General features: G+C 41.6%; 1 protein-coding gene across 6 annotated transcripts in view; it reads left to right on the top strand.

Annotated features, from left to right (window-relative positions):
* The window catches only part of ANKHD1 (ankyrin repeat and KH domain containing 1), a 102,208-nt gene that overhangs the window by 31,179 nt on the left and 50,320 nt on the right, over window positions 1-20,709 (top strand). For all 6 annotated transcript variants that reach the window (XM_058034493.1, XM_058034494.1, XM_058034497.1 and 3 more), the window contains exons 3-10: window positions 6,264-6,420; window positions 8,960-9,107; window positions 9,934-10,081; window positions 11,092-11,325; window positions 12,851-12,945; window positions 15,378-15,615; window positions 15,789-15,980; window positions 17,382-17,491. In XM_058034493.1, the coding sequence (XP_057890476.1) occupies window positions 6,264-6,420; window positions 8,960-9,107; window positions 9,934-10,081; window positions 11,092-11,325; window positions 12,851-12,945; window positions 15,378-15,615; window positions 15,789-15,980; window positions 17,382-17,491 (1,322 nt within the window). The remainder of the gene's footprint in view (window positions 1-6,263; window positions 6,421-8,959; window positions 9,108-9,933; window positions 10,082-11,091; window positions 11,326-12,850; window positions 12,946-15,377; window positions 15,616-15,788; window positions 15,981-17,381; window positions 17,492-20,709) is intronic.

Raw genomic sequence — 20,709 nt, forward strand, 5'->3', positions numbered from 1 at the left:
GGCTCTGGAACTGATCTAATATGAAATTTGTGTTTGGGAAGATGTTTAGATATCATCAGAGAGGAGCCAAGTGCACATTTTTGTTATTCACACAGGCAGTGTGTAACTTTGCCACCTGAGACCTTAGAGAACAGCCCGTGTTCAGTTCTGCTTGTTGCCTTCTTGTAGCAGCTGGATGATGTGCAGGAGTTGAGACTGTTCTGGTGGGGTCACTGCTTGTTGGCACCAGGCTTTGGACAGTCTGGAACTTCTCAATTCCTCTGAATGGAGATTCCAGTAAAGAACCTAAACCAAAGTTCCCCTCCTCTCCTTCCTGGAACCCTCTTTACCTTGTTTGAGGTGCTGCTTGTACACCAGGCTGATTAGAACAGATTCCTGACAAAGAGACACATTTCTGGGCCATGATTCTCATTTTGTACTTCTTTGGGCCTTCTAAAGCTGTCCACATTTCCATCACAACCTGTCTTTGGGCTGTGTAAGCCCTTAAGGACTCCCAGCTGATTCTGTATGAACTGAAGCTGAGTTAGGCTTTGGGATGAGCATGAGTGTCGGTTTCTCGGCTGTTTTAATGACCTGGAAAGGCCCGGGGTGGCCTTGGGCAGCCTGTGCTCCAAAGGACGAGAAGAGGCTTCAGGTCTTTTCTCGGTCTCGGTGTTTATTAGTTTTTTATCTAAAAGATTTTCTCTCGGCCCGACAGAGGTCTGCACAGCAGCCAGCCATGAGCACACTGAGAGCCCCCGGGGCGGTCACCTATCTTTATACTCAAAACTACATATACAATATTTACCTATTTCCCCCAATACCTTCTACCCTTATTAACCAGTACACCTTTAGTAATAACCAATCCCAAAGTGCCAACATCACCACAGAAGATGGAGGCCAAGAAGAAGAAGAAGAAGGACAGGACACGCCCCAATTCCTCCATCTTACTTCTCTAGACCCCCCTGTACAGAAATCTTAAACCCTGTGTTTCACACTCTTAATTAACTTATCCCTTCACCATTCACCCCAGTGAAATCCTCCCATCCTCATACAGGTGTCGTCTCCCGTGTAGGATCAAAGTCCAGCCACCAGACACTTCTGGCAACATTCCAGGACTCCCGAGCCCCCCAAGGGTGGTCTCGGTCACTCTGCACATCAGTCCTGAGGTGCTGAGATCCCACACATGAGGGCATAAATTGGACATGCTACAAGTAAATGTCCTCCAGTGTGTGTTTAGAACCTGCAGTGTGCTGGAACTGACAGGGGAAGCACACAATCACCACTGAGTCTGCAGGGCTTTGTGAGGATTATTGGACATTATTATCTCTTGGGTATGTTGATGTTTTTGGAGCAGTCTCCTTTGATGTTCAAAGTGTATGTTGACACCAGCTGTGTCCTATAAGGGACTTAACTGTGTTTTCCAAAGGCACAAACCTTTTGGAATAACGGCTCCCAATATTCCCAGTTAGATTGTGCCTGGGCCAGTCTGACCCTCGCTGCTGGGCCAAAGGCAGCAACTGCAGTGTATCACCCCAGAGATACCTTGGCTTGCTGGTGGTTGCAGCTGGGCACTGAACAAGTCCAGGCTTGTTAGGAACCCCGTTTACCTCAGGAGGAATGGCTTCAGGCGATGGTGAAGAGAAAAAGGAGAGGATTCTGCTGGAGGGTTTAATGTCCAGAGGTTTATTCCATGGTTCCAGAGGTCTGAACGTGAGCAACTGCTCCAACAGAATCCTGACAGCATGGTCTGATCACCTTTTAAGCTCAGGGACAGGGGAGGGGAGGGACAGGTGAGCACCAACCAGGTGAGAGGGGCAGGGTCTCAGGGGAAGATGACACCCAGACAGGCCAATGACCTCTGGGCATAGGGGCATCCTTTGAACTTGACCAACCACACAACGCCTTGCTGGAATGTTCAGCCTGATTGACAGAACTCACTCAGCAAGGGGGCAAGGGGGAAGGGAGAGAGGTATAGGCACACCTGGGAGGTGACCTGGAAGTCTAAAACAGGACATTACAACACACCGCAACACAAACCTTTTGGTGTTTCCTTTCTTTTTTTCTTTTTGAGGCAATATCTGTATCTCTGACTAATTAAATTCAGGTCACACTAAGAAATTACCTGCTCATTTCATAAGGTTACCTTAAAACTTGGTAGTTACAAGGTGGGAATACCCCAATGAGTCTGAGAGTCAACAAGGAAATGGGAGTGTTGGATGTAGGAGCGTAGGTGTGTATCTGATGAGCAAACTTTTCCCTTGAAAGGTGAGTTCCTTGTTCTAATACACCTTTGTAATCAACTCCAGGCTAATTTAAATAGTTCAGTCATATGGCATTGAGGTGTGGAACATCTGGCCCCGAGTTCAGTCATTGACTTTTCCATTGTTGAATAGTGCTGCTGGCCTTGTTCCTGTGGGGTTTGTGAACAGCTGGCACGTGGCTCCAGCAGCAGGTGCTCAGACAGAGCTGCCCACCACAGAAGATGTGAAGATGTGCCTGGCATTTCTCATCTGAAGATGTGCAGGCTTTGCCCTGCAGAGGGTAAAGCAGGAACATCACAGCACAAATGAAAGTCTCTTCACTCTATGTTCTTCCAGTTATGAATTGTTCAGGAATGTCCTTAAATAGTGATTTTCAGGCCCTCTGTTCTTAGGCTGTTAGAAGGCACAGGCTTTGCAGTGATTGTGTCCAAGCTATTTTTGAGTTCACCTTTTTGGTCTTTGCATGGCAGCTTATGTTGGATGAAGGCACTTCCTTTTGGCTTGCTTAAGAACATACTCTTCATCATTTTAGTGTTGAGCTTTAACACCTTGCATTAGAAGCATCACCCTCTCCATACAATTAATGGCTGTGGACTGTTCTCAATAAAAAAACAACAGGTCCCACATTCTCTTTTCAGACTTAAACCTGCAACAGTGATCAGTCCATGAAAAGATGGAAAGGATGGCCTGTGTGTAATATTCCAGGAAGCACAGAATATCAGACCTTCAGATCTGTTAGAGACTGTAATAATGTGAGAAATTGTGGTCACTCTTGTACAAGAGTGTGTGGAATGGTCCTGAGGATGCTTTCAGTATTTGTTGGATGGGAGGATGCAAGAAGAATTTTGGCCAAGATCCTGCATGTAAATCAGACTGCTGGAGTCCCTGTGTGTATGAGAGTGACACAAGAACAAGTGGTTTGGGCACAAAGTGAAGTAAATTAGAGATTAAAAGACACATGAGCATTCCAGCATTGAGATTCTGGCATAGTCATCCTAAATCATAGCAAAATAAAAACTTCAGATTGTTATTATATACTAAATTATTGAGTATAATGTGCAAAAGGGAGGTGAATGAATGTGTGTCTGCAATGGTAATTCTTGTAGTCTGTCTCCCTTTGACTCCAGCTAGCCAAACAAATGTCAGCTCTGATGCTTTCTGTGGCTGTTGATTAGTTATGGCAATATAAAAATATGAAATTGAGAGCTGGGGATGGCACCTGGGTTGAGTTCTAGCTGGTGAGGTAAATTAAAGGCACCTTCCACTTACCCTCTGAAAGGCCTTGATGTGGTTATAGCTCATTTTTTGAAACAAAGTCTGAAACAGGAGTGAGCTGTAAGTGTGCTCTGACTGTCCAGAAGAAGAGCCAGGGACCTGTGGTTGCTGAAAATCCATGAAAAAAAAGATACTTGGGAATAGGAGAGCTGTAGTTGGTCAAGTTTGTCTGTCTGAACCAGGCACAGAAGATCTGGATGTGTTTAAAAAAAGACTGGATATGGCACTGGGTGCCATGGTTTAGATGAGGAGCTGGAGCATGGGTTGGACCCAATGATCTTTAAAGTCTATTCCAACCCAGTGATTCTGTGAATTCTGTGAATTTTTGATGTGACTTCTGCCTTCAGAAATCCCAGATATGAATGCCACAACAAATTTTAAAACAGAGGAAATATCAAGTGTAGGTCCTGCTTGTCCAGGCAACCTGTCAGTTCTACTGCCTTGGTGGGCTGAAATGATGGAGATATCCAGTGTAGCTGCACATAGCCAGATCATGTGGGCTTTTGGGTTGTGTGGGGTTTTGATGGTGGTGGTTTGGTAGTTCTTTGGGTTGGTTTCTTTTGGCTGGACTTTGTATTTTCCACTTCTTTTGTCAACAGCAGAGCTGTTAACAGTTCCTTCAATTAGAGCTTTTTAAAGTGGAGGGAAGCTGCAGTTGTGTTGCTCCTTGTAAGCTAAATCTGTGCATTTTTAGCCTTTGCCCAGGGGTCCTGTGGATTTCTCTGGAGTACTTTTCCATGTTGTTTACCACGGTGTTCAGCTCTGGTTGCAGCAGTCCCAGATGAGGCCTCAGTGCTGAGTTGTGAAGACTTAATTCTTTGTGTTTCCTTCAGCAGTGCTTTATGTACACTGCAATGCAGCGAGAGCCAGCACTGCCACCAGAAATAGCTCGTGTAAACATCTCAGCAGTTACTCTGGGAGCCACTGGGGAAGCAGAGCTGTGGAAAAGCTGCCACTTTCTTGGTGTGTTTGGTACTAAATGGATGTCCTGACCCAGTTTTGCAGTGACTGTTCCCCACTGTCCCACCTGCAGAGATGACAGGACTTCCAGCCCACCAGCAAATCCAGTTCACATGAATACATCAGGCATGAGCTGTGGCATTTGAGGCTTGTTTATTAACTTTGCTATATTTACCAGCAATGGCCACGGGAGTGATGGCCTCAACAGTTTGGAGGTGGAATGGGTCGTGTGGCCAGTGGCCTCCAAGAGTCCATGGCCCCTCATTTTTGTGCTCTGATTGCTCTGGACTAGCCAGGCTTCCAACACAGACAGCTGGATGTGTGATTTCTGATTTCATTGCAGAGTGGGCAGTCAGTTCTGAATTGGTTTTTGTAGCCCCTTGACAGTGCTGAAGGGATCCAGATGTGGGATGTTGGAGCCAGGGAGGAGGTGCACAAGCCTCTAATGCAGCTCATTGAACCTCCATTGCTAATTTCCATCAGCTGCACCCCAGGGGAGGTGTCTGTCTGTCTGTCTGTCTCAGTGGCAGGAGAGGGATTCTCCATCATGTCCAGCACCACGTCCCAGTGCTGCCAGCCAGCACTTGCAGCCCTGCACAGCCGTGCAGGAAAAGGTCACAGTGTGCCTGGTGTGTGCTGGCATAAAGAGATTTAGGGCGGAGAGATTTGGTAAGTATTGATTCTGACATTATTGAGAAACAAATTGGATGTTCTCAAACTGTGGAAATACATTGTCTGAAGACAATTCAAACTTAAAATACGATTTATTCTGTAATAATTCCAAGCTGGGTTGTGGGAAATCAAACATTTACATTTACATTGTGGTGTAAATCAAGCCTACAGAGAGATGCAGATACCAAATAGCAAATCTTCTGAGGGATAAGGTGCCTTATTTCCAGAGGTTTCTATCTAATTTGACCCTTTTTAACAGCTAAGGAATTGAAGAGTTACTGATTCATGACTGGGGAACGTGGCTGATCTATAAACCAGTAACCATTTGTTTTTTGTAGCACGTGAAATTGATTGATTCATGTTTGGGTTTTTTTGTGGGTGGCCGGGAGGTGTTTGTGCTGTTTGTGCATTTGTACCTGAAGATACAAGCCCTACCCGCACTGCAGAGTTTGTTTCCACATGTTAAACTATGAGGAGTAAAACCTGTGTGAAGTAAAACTTGAGCAAAGAAACTGTTATAAAAAAAAGAAACTGTTTAAAAAGTTCCTTGAGTCTAAGCATTTCTACTGTGTTATGTCTGTGAAGAAGAGGCATCAATTTCAAGTTCACTTAGAATATTTGAAATTTCATTTTCTTACTTTTGGTCCTGTAGCTAGAGCAGGGCAGTTTAGAGTGGTAAATTGGTGGAATTTAAACTAATAAACATTTAAGTTTTTCCTACTCTTAAAAATTATATATATTAGAACTCAGTCTGCTTTGCTTTGGGTGGGAAAGGGGTAATAAGTGTTTTAAGTTGAAAAATTCTTCACATTCTGAAAATATTAAATCACATCTGAGCTTCTTTTAAGTTCTTCAAAGGTATGACTTGAGACTTCAGAACAAGTAACAAAGCTGCCAATTGAAAGATACAGGGTTTTACTGCTATGTTATAGTTAATTAAATATTCGGGTCTTGAGCAAATGTTAGCAGATAGTTTAAGTAGCTAATTATCTGGCATGTTTGCAAATGATTTTTAACTAATAGTGCATGTGGCTGAACTCTAAACTAGTGTCTTTGCATTTCTTTTGTGTGACTCTCATACTAACCCGACTGATGACCGATGGTGCACTGAAGGAATTGGTAAATTGTCCACTGCCGATGGCAAAGCCTTCGCAGATCCCGAGGTTCTCCGGAGACTGACGTCGTCCGTCAGCTGCGCGCTGGACGAGGCGGCCGCCGCGCTGACGCGCATGAGGGCCGAGAACAACCACAACAACGGACAGGTGGACAAGTACGTGCTGGGCACCCTGCTTCTGCAGCTAAATCCAGTTATTGTACATACTGACTGCTCCTGGTTCTACAGCTGTGGGGTTTTATTTCAGATACAGTTCATTGTACATAGTGACTGCTCCTGGTTCTACAGCTGTGGGGTTTTATTTCAGATACAGTTCACTGTACATACTGACTGCCCCTGGTTCTACAGCTGTGGGGCTTTATTTCAAATACAGTTAGTTGTATGTACTGATCACCCCTGGTTCTACAGCTGTGGGGTTTTATTTCAAATACAGTTAGTTGTATGTACTGATCACCCCTGGTTCTCCAACTATGGGATTTTATTTCAGATGCAGTTACCTGTATGAACTGACCGCCCCTGGTTCACCAGCTATGGGGTTTTATTTCAAATCCAGTTAATTGTACATACTGACCACCCCTGGTTCACCAGCTGTGGGATTTTATTTCAGATCCAGTTAGTTGTATGTACTGAGCACCCTGGTTCCCCAACTACAGAACGAGATTTTATTTAAAAATCAATTAATTTTACATACTGACCACCTCTGGTTCCCCAAATATGGGATTTTATTTCAAATTCAGTTAATTGTACATACTGACCACCTCCCTAGTTCCCCAGCTATGGGATTTTATTTCAAATCCATTTAGTTGTACATACTGACCGCCCCTGGTTCCCCAGCTACGGAATGAGATTTTATTTCAAATTCAGTTAGTTGTACGTACTTTGCACCACTAGTTCCCAAACTATGGGATTTCATTTCAAATCCAGTTAGTTGTATGTGCTGACTGCCCCTCTTTCTCCAGCTATGGGATTTTATTTCACATCCAGTTAGCTATATGTACTGACTGCCCCTGCTTCTCCAATTATGGGATTTTTTTCCAAGTCGAGTTAGTTGTATGGACTGAGCACCCTAGTTCTCTTACTATGGGATTTTATTTCAAATCCAGTTAGTTGTACATACTGACTACCCCTGGTTCTCCAATTATGGGATTTTATTTCAAGTCCAGTTGGTTGTATGTATTGAGTAACCCTGGTTCCCCAGCTATGGGATTTTATTTCAAATTCAGTTAGTTATACGTACTGACCACCCCTAGTTCCTTAACTATGGAATGGGATTTTATTTCAAATCCATTTAGTTGTACATACTGACCACCCCTGGTTTACCCACTATGGGATTTTTTTTCAAATTCAGTTAATTGTACATACTGACCACCCCCATTCCCCAACTATGGAATGGGATTTTATTTCAAATTTAGTTAATTGTACATACTGACCACCCCTAGTTCCTCAGCTATAGAATGGGAATCTATTTCAAATTCATTTAACTGTATGTGTTGACCACCCCTAGTTCCCCAAGTATGGAATGAGATTTTATTTCAAATTCAATTAATTTTATGTACTGACCACCCCTGGTTCCCCAAATAAGAAATTTTATTTCAATTTCAGTTAATTTTACATACTGACCACCCCCCTGGTTCCCCAGCTATGGGATTTTATTTCAGATTCAGTTCTATGTATGTACTGACCACCCCCATTCACCAACTACGGAATGGGACTTCATTTCAAATTCAGTTAATTGTACATACTGACCACCCCTAGTTCCACAGCTATAGAATGGGATTTTATTTCAAATTCAATTAATTTTATGTACTGACCACCCCTGGTTCCCCAAATAAGGAATTTTATTTCAAATTCAGTTAATTGTATGTACTGACCACCCCTAGTTCCCCAACTATGGAATGGGATTTGTTTTCAAATTCAGTTAATTGTGCATACTGACCACCCCAGTACCCCAGCTATGGAATGGGATTTTATTTCAAATTCAGATAGTTTTATAGTTACAGCTTCTGCTAGCAGTAATGGAGCTGTTTTACTGCTGGCAGAAGCAGATTGCATCTCAAGGTGTAACTACTGTCCAATCAGGTTATTCACTTCACTGGATAAGAGGAAAGTACAAAAAATGTTACTTTCTAACATGATGCTCTGTGTACCAGAGAGCTGAGTTCTTATTCAAGAAAGTTCAACTTCTTAGCTGTAGAATACAAGTAGGTGATTGCTCTCTTAATTGCAGAAGTTTGTCTGATTGGAGTATTCACGTTAGTGGTCTCTGTGATACTTGGCTGCTGACTTTTTGGCTTTGTCTGCAGTAGGAATTTCCCTTGCACCTGCAGTCAGCAGTTTGTCATGGTCACAGCCTCTGTGTCTCTGGCATTCCCTGAAGGGGGAATAGCATCAGAGAGGGTTGCTCCTGTCTTGCAAACACCACAAAAACCAGCTTTGAGCACTCCTCTCTGCATTTACTCTGTATGAGAGCATATTACAAGTTAGCAACTGCTGGAAAGTGTCTTATCTCCATTTCACTCATGCAAATAATTGTGTACATATATAGATAAACTCAAAATACATATATATAAGGTGTATTTGCAAGTGAAGCTTAGCACTGAAGCCCAGACTCTTTACTGAAAGGCTTCCTCCTTGCCTAGGAAAGCTGCCCAGCTGTTGCAGGTGTGTTTTGAGCTGACTGGTCCCTGTTTTGCAGTCGCAGTTTGGCAGAGGCGTGCTCCGATGGGGATGTGAACGCTGTCCGCAAGCTGCTGGATGAGGGACGGAGCGTAAATGAACACACTGAAGAGGGGGAGAGTCTGCTTTGCTTGGCCTGCTCAGCAGGGTATTATGAATTGGCACAAGTAAGTAACAATTACAGTTAGAACTAAACATTTGTGAAGAATTATCTGAGGGGCTTCTTTGATGGGTAAACATTTTAGCTATTGTGGTTGTTATAATTTTTTATTATTTCAACAGAATATCAGTGCGTACAGCTATTGTGGGTTTCTAGTTATTGTTTGAGTTTCTGTAATGGAAAATGCAGTCACAGATGCTTTAGGTTGAAGGGACTTGTCTGAGGAATGAATCCTGTGTTTTGTGATGTATCTACTTTTCTGGCATTGTTCTAGATGCAGTCCAGCTGTTCTGCCGAGCAAGAGTATCTAAAATAGCAGTAAACCCAAATATTACAACTGGTTACCTTCTAAAAGCTCATGTCTCAGTCACACAATCCTTTTTCTACATCACATTTATATCAACAGTGCATTAATTTCTGTTAATTTTGAGCTATATTGCTGCCCTTGTATCTAAGGGCAGCTGCTTTGAAATGTTTAGGTGATAGTTCTCAGAAATGCATTCTGATGCCAAAACACAGGGCAGGGAGACAACTTCTCGCCTGTGTGCTTGACCTGGTCATTATTGCAGGTGATATTTTCTGTGCTGTCATTCTGGTCAGTAAATTGCCCCGTGACTTGTGAAAATGTCCATATTTCACTGGAACTTAGATATGAACAAATGCAGAAACTCAGGATTTTCTGCAGCAGAGCCCAATGCAGGCAGTAACTGTGCATGATCTTGGGTGTGGCACTGGGTTGTGAGGGGATGTGGCAGCTGGCTGGGGAACCAGTCTCACTAAAAACAAAAGGTTGGTGTTGCAGTTTGCTCATTGTAGTAATTTTTTTTCCCCAGGTGCTTCTAGCCATGCACGCCAACGTTGAAGATCGAGGGAATAAAGGGGACATCACTCCCTTGATGGCAGCTGCCAGTGGAGGCTACGTGGATATTGTTAAACTCCTCCTTGTCCATTGTGCAGATGTCAATGCACAGTCCTCCACAGGTAACTGGGGAGCACAGTAAGGCTGGCACATAAGGCACACAGCTCCTCTGAACATCTGTGTTTTTGTCTAACACTTTCATTCACAAGAAAACGTGACAGGAACTGTTAGGAATAGACCAGATCTGCAGTGAATGTGTTTGGAGTCTGAACTGGCCATTATTAAATATGGGTTTAAATATAAATTCTAATGGAAAGCACTGTTCCTGCAAAAAACACTCTGGTGTTAGAGAACAAGAAAAATGGAGTTTATCTTTTCTCATTGGTATAATCCAAAATTACCCAGTAAGATGGCCATGGGACACATCCCATAATACCAGTTATTTCTGTCTGTTCCTTTTTACTGAAGAGTAGTTAAAATTTTGAGTGCATTGAATGTTCTCTGTATTGCTGGTTCTTGAGCACAGCTTAACTGACCTCCTGACAGCATTAACCTACAGTTGGATTCTGTTATTAAGATAGAATTTAAACTTTTTCCAAATTTTCAAACAAGTCATGTGTCCAAACTATGAGATATTCTTTTATCTTTTTGTTTAGCCGTTTTAAGCTAAGTTACCTTAAAATTGACTGTAGCATTTAAAACATGAGCCATATGTGAGTGTCTGTCACTTACAGTACCAGAGTTTTAAATTATAAATTTATTCTCAGCCAGCAGTAGAAAATTTTCAAGGAATTACAGGATACAATCTCAGGCAAAAACAAAAAGAGACAAAACAAAAAATCACCCCCCAGCTCTACAGTAACAATTACTTATTGATTTTTTTGTGCATGTTTATTTGATCTAATTTTGCTAAAGTAGGAAACATAACAGTCAAACTGAAAAAATCAACTTTCATGTTACAGTCATTTTGGGTTTTATAACAAACCTGGAACGATGGGGTGGAGGACCATTGCTGTGAGGTGAAAGGCTGCTGCTGGTGATGTCCTTGGGTTTGTTGGAGCTGTTAACATTGATCTCCTTCCTGTGTTGGGGTGGGTGATGGAAGGGCTCTCATGCAACCTCTCCTCTGCAGGGAACACAGCTCTCACCTACGCCTGTGCCGGGGGCTTTGTGGACGTGGTGAAGGTGCTACTGAAAGCTGGTGCTAACATAGAAGACCACAATGAGAATGGACATACCCCCCTGATGGAAGCAGCCAGTGCAGGGCATGTGGAGGTTGCAAGAGTATTGCTGGAATATGGTGCAGGAATCAACACTCACTCCAACGAGTTCAAAGAAAGTGCACTTACACTCGCATGCTATAAAGGTATTGTCTCTTGCCTTGCTTTGTAGTTTTGTTTAAATTTGTTTGCTTGGATTTATCTGACTAAAACTTTCAGCAATACTTTTAATGTCTTCCTAAGAGTTTTGTAAAACTGGATTTTGGTTTTAAGCTGAGTGTCACTAAACGTTCCTCTGTGGTGTCATGGTGTTAATTCTGCATTTGTGTCCAGATGTAGTGGACATGTTTGACATGTTGCAGATGAAATTTTTAACTGGCTGTGTCCAAACTTGTGCCTTGACAAACCACCATTCTCTCCTCCTACCTACTACCACATTCCCTATTTCGTTCCCAGTTCCCTCACCAACTGTCTGTGAAGACTGAAAACATCTCTGTTGGTTCTTCAGAAAATGCAGAGTTGGAATGTGTGTTTGTGTAATATCTGATGGAGAGACAATGCCTCCATTATTACTGGATTCTTTTCTTTCAGTGTAATTTGGGAGAATGCTGTGAATTCTTAAGTGTGATGAACTTTTAGGGACTTCTGACATAATTTCTTTTGCTATTTAAAGCTTCTATATAAAGTAACAGTGCAGTGGTAACCCACTGTGCTTCTATGGTTTGCTCTCCAACCATTGTTTTTCTACAAATAGAAAAGAAGGATGTGGATTATTGTCATGGTATCTTTAGGCTTTGCCTCTGTGGTTAAGATTGAGAATACATACTATGTATAACTATCTGAGGACTTGCATCTGGATTTGTCATGGATTTCCTACAGCATGTGGTAATTCCTTACAGGCAAATGCCAGTAATACCCCTGAATGTGTTGGAGGGTCATTCCTGTTTCTTTCAACCCAGAACCTGATTGAGTCATGGAATGTAAAACCTTGAATCACAGAGATGTCCTGTATTATTTTTGACAAGATGGTTGATTGTTTTCTTGTCAGTTGATGTAAGACTAAGTCTTCCCACAGAGAAGAATGCTCATCAAGAGGCTAAAAACTTAGAAGGGACAATTTCTAAGATGATAGAAACTGTAATAGAGTTTAAATCAAGTTTTGGTAAAGCTCAGTAGAACCTTTTAAAAATAACATCAGATAATATGATATAATGTGTGTGTCTTAGCTCTCAGAAATACGTCTGTGAGTGTTATTAAAAAGCTTACAGTTAAGTTCAGACCTACATGGACCCATCCCTAAAAGATAATTCCCCCAGTTGTATGCTGCCTTGGAACTCTTAAATGATCTGTCACTGTACAGTTTCATAGGGAATAAGCACAGTTTTGTAGCTTTTACTCACAAGGAAAGGTTCTTGTGTAAACTTGAATTAGACAGGTCTATCTCCATCTCACAGCTGAGCAATATCTTTGGGAAAGGCTTTCTAAAGGCTGCTGACTCATTTGCATTGGTATTTTTTAAGGAGTACTTTAAAAAGCTGTTTGCCAATGGTAACTTGTGAGGATTCTAACAGCAAACTGTGAAAATGTGAATTATTTCATTAGATGTATTGTCTGTACTACTAAAAGTTGATGATGTGGAATGCTCATTTATTTTATCTGTTTCATTTGAAGGCCATTTAGATATGGTTCGTTTTTTGCTTGAAGCTGGAGCTGATCAAGAGCACAAAACTGATGAGATGCACACGGCGCTGATGGAGGCCTGCATGGTAAATACCTTTGTTTGTGCTGCTCCCTTCTCAGGGAGAGAGGAATGCAAGAGGTGATAAAGTAGAGTGAGCCTTGAATAACAAGCTGTTTGGGGGCTGCAAGTGAATTTGTGTGTTGTTATTGTAAAAAAAGTGCTTATTGCAGCTCCCACCAGCTTCTCGGTCTAACTGCTCACAAAGGAAAAATACTCTAATTTTTGGGGGGATGATGTGGTGTTTTAAATGCTCTCTGTGTGAAGTTTAGGGTGACTAATCTGCAGTGCAGTGATGTAGTACAAATCACTAGTTTGGGGTTTTGTTTTGTTGGTTTTTTTTTTGGTTTTGTTTTTTTTTTTTTTTTTGTTAGTTTGTTTTCCACCTCTGTTTTTATAAATAAGGTCTCTCAGTGTGTCATGGAATGAGCCTTCCAAAAGTGCACTGAGCTGGATGATTCATGCATTACAATTGTCTGTTCATCACTGCCGGAAGTGTTTTGCATGGAGAGATGACTTGCTCTCTTCTAGGTTTCTGTAAATGAGATTGTGAGGTTTTTCTTTTGACCTACCATTTTATTTTGAAAAATAATGTAGTTCTTAGTTCTCTAGCAACTGTCCATATAATTTCAATACAGGCATTGAGGAAAAATTTCCCTATCCAAGAGCATCATCTTAATAAAGAGTGTGCTGTTGTGTCAAAGCATTTCTGTATAGATCTTGGATGACCTTTTCTCTCTTCTTCAATCTGGGGGGCTTCTTTGAAGAAAGAACAGGGGCCTTGTTTCCATAGGAGGCACAGCAAAGAGGGAAACAGATTTTTCTCCCAGTAGCCTGTACTCCTTGGAAGATAGGCTGCAGTGTTCCTCCAGTGTGCTGAGAGCTGGAGGATCAAGTGTTCTTTCAGTGCAGTTGTGAGGTGATGATGCAAGAGACCAAGGTCAGGGTGTAGCTGGGGAGCTGTGTCCAAGTCCTCCATAGTGAGCTGGTAATTGAATCCTTGAATAGCCTTCCCTGGAGGAGAGCCTGGTGCCAGTAAGGAATTCAGAAGGGCAGTGGGTGCATGCTGTCACCTAAAGGAGATTGCACCACAACTGCAGACCAAAGGTTAATCAGCCCCACTGTTCTCTTTAGGTTGGGGGTTTTTTTTTGTTTGCTTTTTCTTGGTTTCCTGGTGAAACAATCCAAGGACTTAATTTGGAGGCTGTGAAACAGCTCACTTGGGAGACAGTTGTGAGGTTTGCCTGTATATTTTCAGCTCTTTAGTGTTTCAGACTAGGTGTTCTGACATTACAGAGTGTGTATTGACATTTGAAAGCAGCAGAAAGGAAGATGAGCCTTTGAAGTCCCAACTCCATAACAAGGAATTTGTGTTTTGTTATCATTCAGCTGCACCCTTGCACAAGGGAGCTGTTTCACCAAATTGTTGTGACTGTTCCCAGTCTTCATCTCTTTCCATCTAAGGAATGCAGCAGGTACAGGTTGCTGAGATGTCTGGTCTCTGATCACCAGTTCTTTTGTAAGTGCCTCAGAGTTTGTTTTGGTCAGAACAGTGCCACACTTGGAGTAATGGTTCTAATGAGGTGGCTGTTGGCTTTTAGGTTTCTCGACCTCTGAGAACAACAGCCTGTGTTTAATGTGCACCCCTTATTGCTGTCCATCTCAGGTTACCTACAACCTGCTTCATGGTCAGCTTAAGCTTTCCTCTTTTGCCAGTGTTGTGGCTCTCTACCAAACTACACCTTTGGTCAAATGCAGATTTTAGGTACTTGGTCTATTACAAGTAGCTGAGAGGTTTAACAGTACTTTCTTGAGAAGTTGGCAGATACGTCTATGTGCTTTGATTGGTAAGGACTTAGACTGCTCTGACAATCCTAATTCTCTTGTTCTATGACTTCATCCCTGGGCATTTTTCAGTCACCTTTAAGAGTTTTTCCAAGTCCTCTCTCCTCCTGTTACCTGCATTACTGTTACCCACTTCAGTTTCTCTTGCAGGTATCTTTCCCAGGGTCTAGAAGTTGCCAACTGGGGCTTTTTTGGTTTTTTGTTTGTAGAAGTCATGAATCAACTACTACTACAAATAATAAGAAAATATTTTTTTCTGTTGCTTGATTTGAGGTTTAGCCATGGAGTGGGTTTATTACTTATGGCTCTTGTTTGCTGTGTCTAGTATGTTGTGTCCCAAAGATTGTGCTGCAAGTTAAGTTTTGTGCCATAATTCTTTTTCCCCTCAAGAAATAGAGCTAGATATATGTTGGTCTTTCTTTTTACCTCATGCATTTAAACCTGCTTAGATATAAGTGGAAATCTCAGTGTTGATTAGGTCCAAGTATTACCATTAAACCATGATAAATAAAAAAGCCCTGTCTTTGTAGGATCATTTTCAGGCCTGGTGCAATAGTGGTTGCAATACAGCATGAGGTGACTCCAGTTGTGACTCCTGGTTGCCCTTTGTTGCAGGACGGGCATGTGGAGGTGGCACGGCTGCTGTTGGACAGCGGTGCCCAGGTGAACATGCCCGCGGATTCCTTCGAGTCCCCGCTCACTCTGGCTGCCTGTGGCGGGCACGTGGAGCTGGCAGCGCTTCTGATCGAGCGAGGAGCCAACCTGGAGGAGGTCAATGATGAGGGTTACACACCTCTGATGGAAGCTGCCCGGGAAGGCCACGAAGAGATGGTGGCCTTGCTGCTGGCACAAGGTGAGATCCCGTGGCCACGGAAGCTCAGAAGGACACCGTGTGATCCATGTCCTGTGCACATTGCTCTGATACTGCTGTACCCACAGAGCAGAGCTCAAACACCCAAACTGCTGTGGGAGTGATGAGCATTCACCTCCCCAGCCAGTGTCAGTAATGGCTGTTTTGTTTCCCAGGGGCAAATATTAACGCACAGACAGAGGAAACGCAGGAGACAGCCCTGACCCTGGCCTGCTGTGGAGGCTTCTCTGAAGTTGCTGACTTCCTTATTAAGGCAGGAGCTGATATAGAGCTTGGTTGCTCAACACCTTTGATGGAAGCTGCTCAAGAGGGTCATCTTGAACTGGTGAAATACTTGCTGGCAGCAGGTATGTGTTCAGAGCAAGTGATTAAGCCCACAGATACTATGGACTTGATGTGTTTTGTATGATTTGGAACATCCCTGGGTTTTCAATAGTGGCAGTGTTCTAACAGGAAACAGTATCCTCTGATAGTTTAGCAAGAAGGAAGAAGCATGTTGCACCTCAGTGTTGCTTGATACTGGTAACAGAGGAAAGTGCCTCCTGGAGTAGGTGATCCTGTTCCATATCTAGAAAGCATCCACATTCATTAGAAACACTGTTTTCAGCTACCTGCATCTAGGACAGAATTTTAATACAGATGATGCTTGGTTTTGCTTGCTACTCCAGCTTTGACTAAGCCTGGTTATCTGCATTCAGTCTCCCTGAATAACCAGTTCTTTAGGAATGGTGTGCTGGGAAGTAGTGTGCAAGACAGATTGTGGAATGTGCTGAATTTCTGTGATGAATGAGCTTTACTGCTGCATTACACAGTAGTCAAAATTAAATCTTGCTGGAGTTTGGGCTATAATCAATGATCATCTTTCAGTTTATTAACTTGGTAGAGTCTAAAGTATTCTGCTTAAAATAATAAAGAAAAAGGAGCTGTATTTGGGATATCTTCCTTGTTGTGGAAGGTGATTTATTTGTATGCTCTAAGAATAAGCATAAAATTGGCTGGATTTGTAATTATAGAAAGTGAAGCTCCCTGCACATCGAGGGACAGTAACAACTGTGCCACTTGGTGCAGTGACACCAGCATGTGACACCTGTCACCAGCTCCCTTGGAATGCTCACTGCCTGCACTTCACTGCTGATAGTGTAGAAGGTTGATTAAGGACCCTTGTTTTGGCATCAGGGAGTCTCTAATTATACCTCACACCTTAAAAATAAGAAAATGGCTAATCACATTGGCATTTCTTTTTTCTAAGAATAATGTGTTATGTATCAAGAGACATGTAGTTTTCAGAGAGCTGGTGTATATGAAATTAGACAAATTATTTCAAAAAAAGGGTTTTAAAGCAAGTGATTTTAAAGAGCAGGAAAGAAGGGAGATTTGTGGAAGTGTATGGGTTTGTTGTATTAATACTAATTCACTGATGTGCATTGTTGCTCTGAGTCAAATGGATAGTTTGCAAAACTGTCTGGATTCCCTTTTACTTGATGTAACAACTGAAATCCTTGCTGTAGAGGGACTGTAAGAATAAGCAAGCACATAAGTTTAACTGCTTGGATTGTCAGTCATGCTTTTTCCAAGCCTTACCCCCTCTCCTTGGAGTGTTTTCACTATGAGAGCAATTTTTGCCATGAGAGCAGTGCTCTTGGACTGTGGTCAGTAGGATATAGCTGCTGTCAGAGATTTTTGTGTTTATCTGATGTGAAATACTTGATAAGGACACATCCAATATGAAAAAACTGTTGTGTTTGTAGGAGCCAATGTTCATGCCACTACAGCAACAGGAGATACAGCTTTGACCTACGCCTGTGAAAATGGACACACAGATGTGGCAGATGTGTTGCTTCAGGCTGGTGCTGATCTGGTAAGGCTTCTCCTGCATTTGTGGGCAAAGTGCTTTGGTTTCAAACTGTAAGGCCAAGCCTGTGTGCTTAGAGAACAGAGTGATGAGCTTAGGAATAAAGATTCATATATGGCTCTGTAAAAAGGGATGAAAGAAGTTTTTATTAGAGCTGCATATTCTGTTTGGTCTACAAAATAAAAGTTCTTATGGGTAATCTGCTCTGAATTTAAAATGTTTAGTAGTAGGAACTCCTGCTTCTGTTTGTCAGTGTTGGTCTCTGAACATTTTTAGTGTCTTAACTTGTGCATACTACTACACAAAGTCCCAAACAAAGCAATGTCTTCTAAATGATCAGCATAATCTGATCTCTTTACTTTGTTCTAACTCTTGGGTTTAGCACATTGCTTTCCCCATTTTTATTTTCTGTAATGTAAACCAAGTTGTTGGGAGACCCAAAATTGCCTCTTCATCAGCTACAGAGATATATCATTTAATTAATTATATATATAACATATATATTATATTAATTATATATATCATATATATTATATATTATATAATATATATTATATTAATTATATATATTATATTAATTAAATATATTAATTAAATATATAGCAATTAATTAATTATAATTAGTGAAAACAATTGATACTTTACTCTTCCAAAGGTGTTTAGGAGCCTTATGTCAAGCAGGAAAAATTGTTATTTTGCTTGCCTAGGAGGATTACTCTCCTTTTTCCGCCCCCCGCTATGTACTCACTGCTCTGTGTTTTATTTTGCTTGGGGGGTGGGTTGGGGTTTTGTTTTAATATTCTGAAATTTTTGTTCCTTCTAAAAAACTGAGAAAGCCAGGAAAATTTCTCATTGAACCTGCTAAATCTGAAATTGAACCTGAGCATGCTAATGAAGTTGCTTAAATTTCAGTTGTTTATGAAGTTTTTAGCTTTTATTTAGAAATATAAATAAACTAATGCTGTAATTTGGAATAATATTTACAGTATTCTTTGAGACTTTACTTTTTTTTAGGGCTTATTAATTCTTCTGGAGTAATGTCAATAATGTTCTGCTTAACTTGTTCTTATCAGGGAGGAAAATCATATTTTTGGGGGGTTATGGGATTTTAGCAGGGATATTGGATGGGATGATCTTGGAAAGTTCTCTTCAACCCAGATCATTCTGTAATTATTTTATGAAAAGTGATTCTAGTCCCCATAGAGTTTTGTCAGAATTGGGGTTGACCATTACCACCACATCTCAGCACAAACTGGTGTTGTTCTGGTGAGTGCAAACAGGAACTGATGCTTCTCAGGGACTCATCCTCTGGCCTAGATATCAAATATGTCATTCAGTTCAGGAACCAGTGGAGATCTTGAGAGCTCTGTCACATTCATTAAGCAATATGGCTTTGTAAGCACCAGGAGAATTTTAAAAAAATGATGGCTGGGATGAACTTTCCTGAGTTAGGGGTTAATTTTTCCTTAAAGCTCTGCAGTGACAAGTAGTGCTAGAAATGAGCAGTGTTAGAGTGCTCATCTGTCTGCTGGAGAACTGCTCAATCCTTTCAATTCCATGGATTTGTCTCCCTGTGACTAATTGTTCATGAAGTCTGGCATGTTAACAATTCTTCTGTGCTTTTCTGATGCCCTTCTTCAAGGGATCTTTTCCATGTCCTTACAGAGTTAGCCTGTCAAAATCTGTAGCAAAACTAGCTGGCAGGCCTGCACCTTTTCTTGTTAATGTATGCATTTTGAAATCAACTTGCATTTGCCAAATGTATGAATGACTGAATCTGAGGCACATCTGAAGCCTTCAGCCTGTGATCCCATCTGTGCCATAGTTACATTCTAGTTCCCCCATCCCCTCCAGGAGCAGAGACTTCCAGGGTCTCAGCTTGAGCTGCTACCACTGGATCAAATGTAAATTTTACTTGTTTGCAACTTTTATGGGGAAGAACAGCTAGTTTAGATTTTGTGATCTATGTCAGTAAAGGTTTGGAGATTGGAACTCTGAAATACAGATTGATAAAAGCATTTTTTGAAAGCAGAAATATAGTTTAGTAACTTCAGGAAAAAAAATATCCAGCATTTCAGTAAAACATCTATTTACCAATGTGGCAAGAATTGTTTAATGTCAAACGTGAAAAGACAATCTTTCCTCGAAGATTTTTTTTTTCTTTCCTATTTCTTCTTAATGTCTTTCCCAGCAGTTACCTTCATCTCAAGGGTTGTGTAAGGTAAGATGTGGAGGTGCTTAAATGTTCCCACAAGAATCAGGTTAGGGACTGTAAATCTCACAATGAGCATTGGTGATATTTAATGAGAGGTGATATCCTGCTTTTAAGCTGCTTACCTTTCAATAAAATAAAAGGACCATTCCGAATGCCTGTTCCCTCTTGATGTAGAGTCACACCTGGATTAAAGGAAATTCTGGTGTCTCTTTTGAAGGCTGCTCTGCTCCTGACAAGGTGGTTGCATCTTTGAATGTTTCTGTGTAGCTGCAGACAAAAGAGAGATGTTCTTTTTTGGGCAATGAGATCATCTCAGCTTTTCTCAGCTGGGAAATACTGAAGATAGTTTTAAATTGGGATTTTTTTATCCCAGTTTAACCTGGATCCTCTTGCAGCTGTGCTACACAGGAGTGATGGCTACAAGATTTATGGGAGCTTTTATGCAGAATTGAAGAGATAGAAGATAACCCATGAGGACAGCTTCATCCTTGTATTTTTATCATTTTACACTGTCAAGGTCTCCCCAAACCTCTTCAGTACTTGTTAAGATTCCACATCTTGCTTTGCTTGGAAGACTAAAACTGGCTGCCTGGCATCCACGTAATTCTAATTGTAAAAAACCCCAGCATGCCAGACTGCCTCTTAATTCTTCTCCTATGACACAATGCTTTTGCAGACATGTTCCTGTCATGGCAGGGATCATTGTTTTGCCTTCAGGTGATAGCATCCCTCACACTAATGTGACTCCTAAATTAAAAACTCCCTTTCCTTGATGTGTGTGACAGACTGTGGGTTTATGCATTGTGGATGAGACACCATTTAAACATCTGCAAAAGCAGCCAGTCTTCTGGAATTTGAATTCACAACTCTGGGGGTTGCTGTGTTGCTGTTACAGTGAGGAATCTGAGGTGCTGTTATGTTTTTCCCTACTGGTTTTTGAACCATCAGGGGAAGGTCAGGGATTTCTGGCTCTTTTAGACTTGGCCCTTAGTCTTGTGTAGATAAAGCA

The sequence above is a fragment of the Melospiza georgiana genome, chromosome 15 (genome assembly GCF_028018845.1).
Source record: "Melospiza georgiana isolate bMelGeo1 chromosome 15, bMelGeo1.pri, whole genome shotgun sequence".
Classification (NCBI taxonomy): Eukaryota; Metazoa; Chordata; class Aves; order Passeriformes; family Passerellidae; genus Melospiza; species Melospiza georgiana.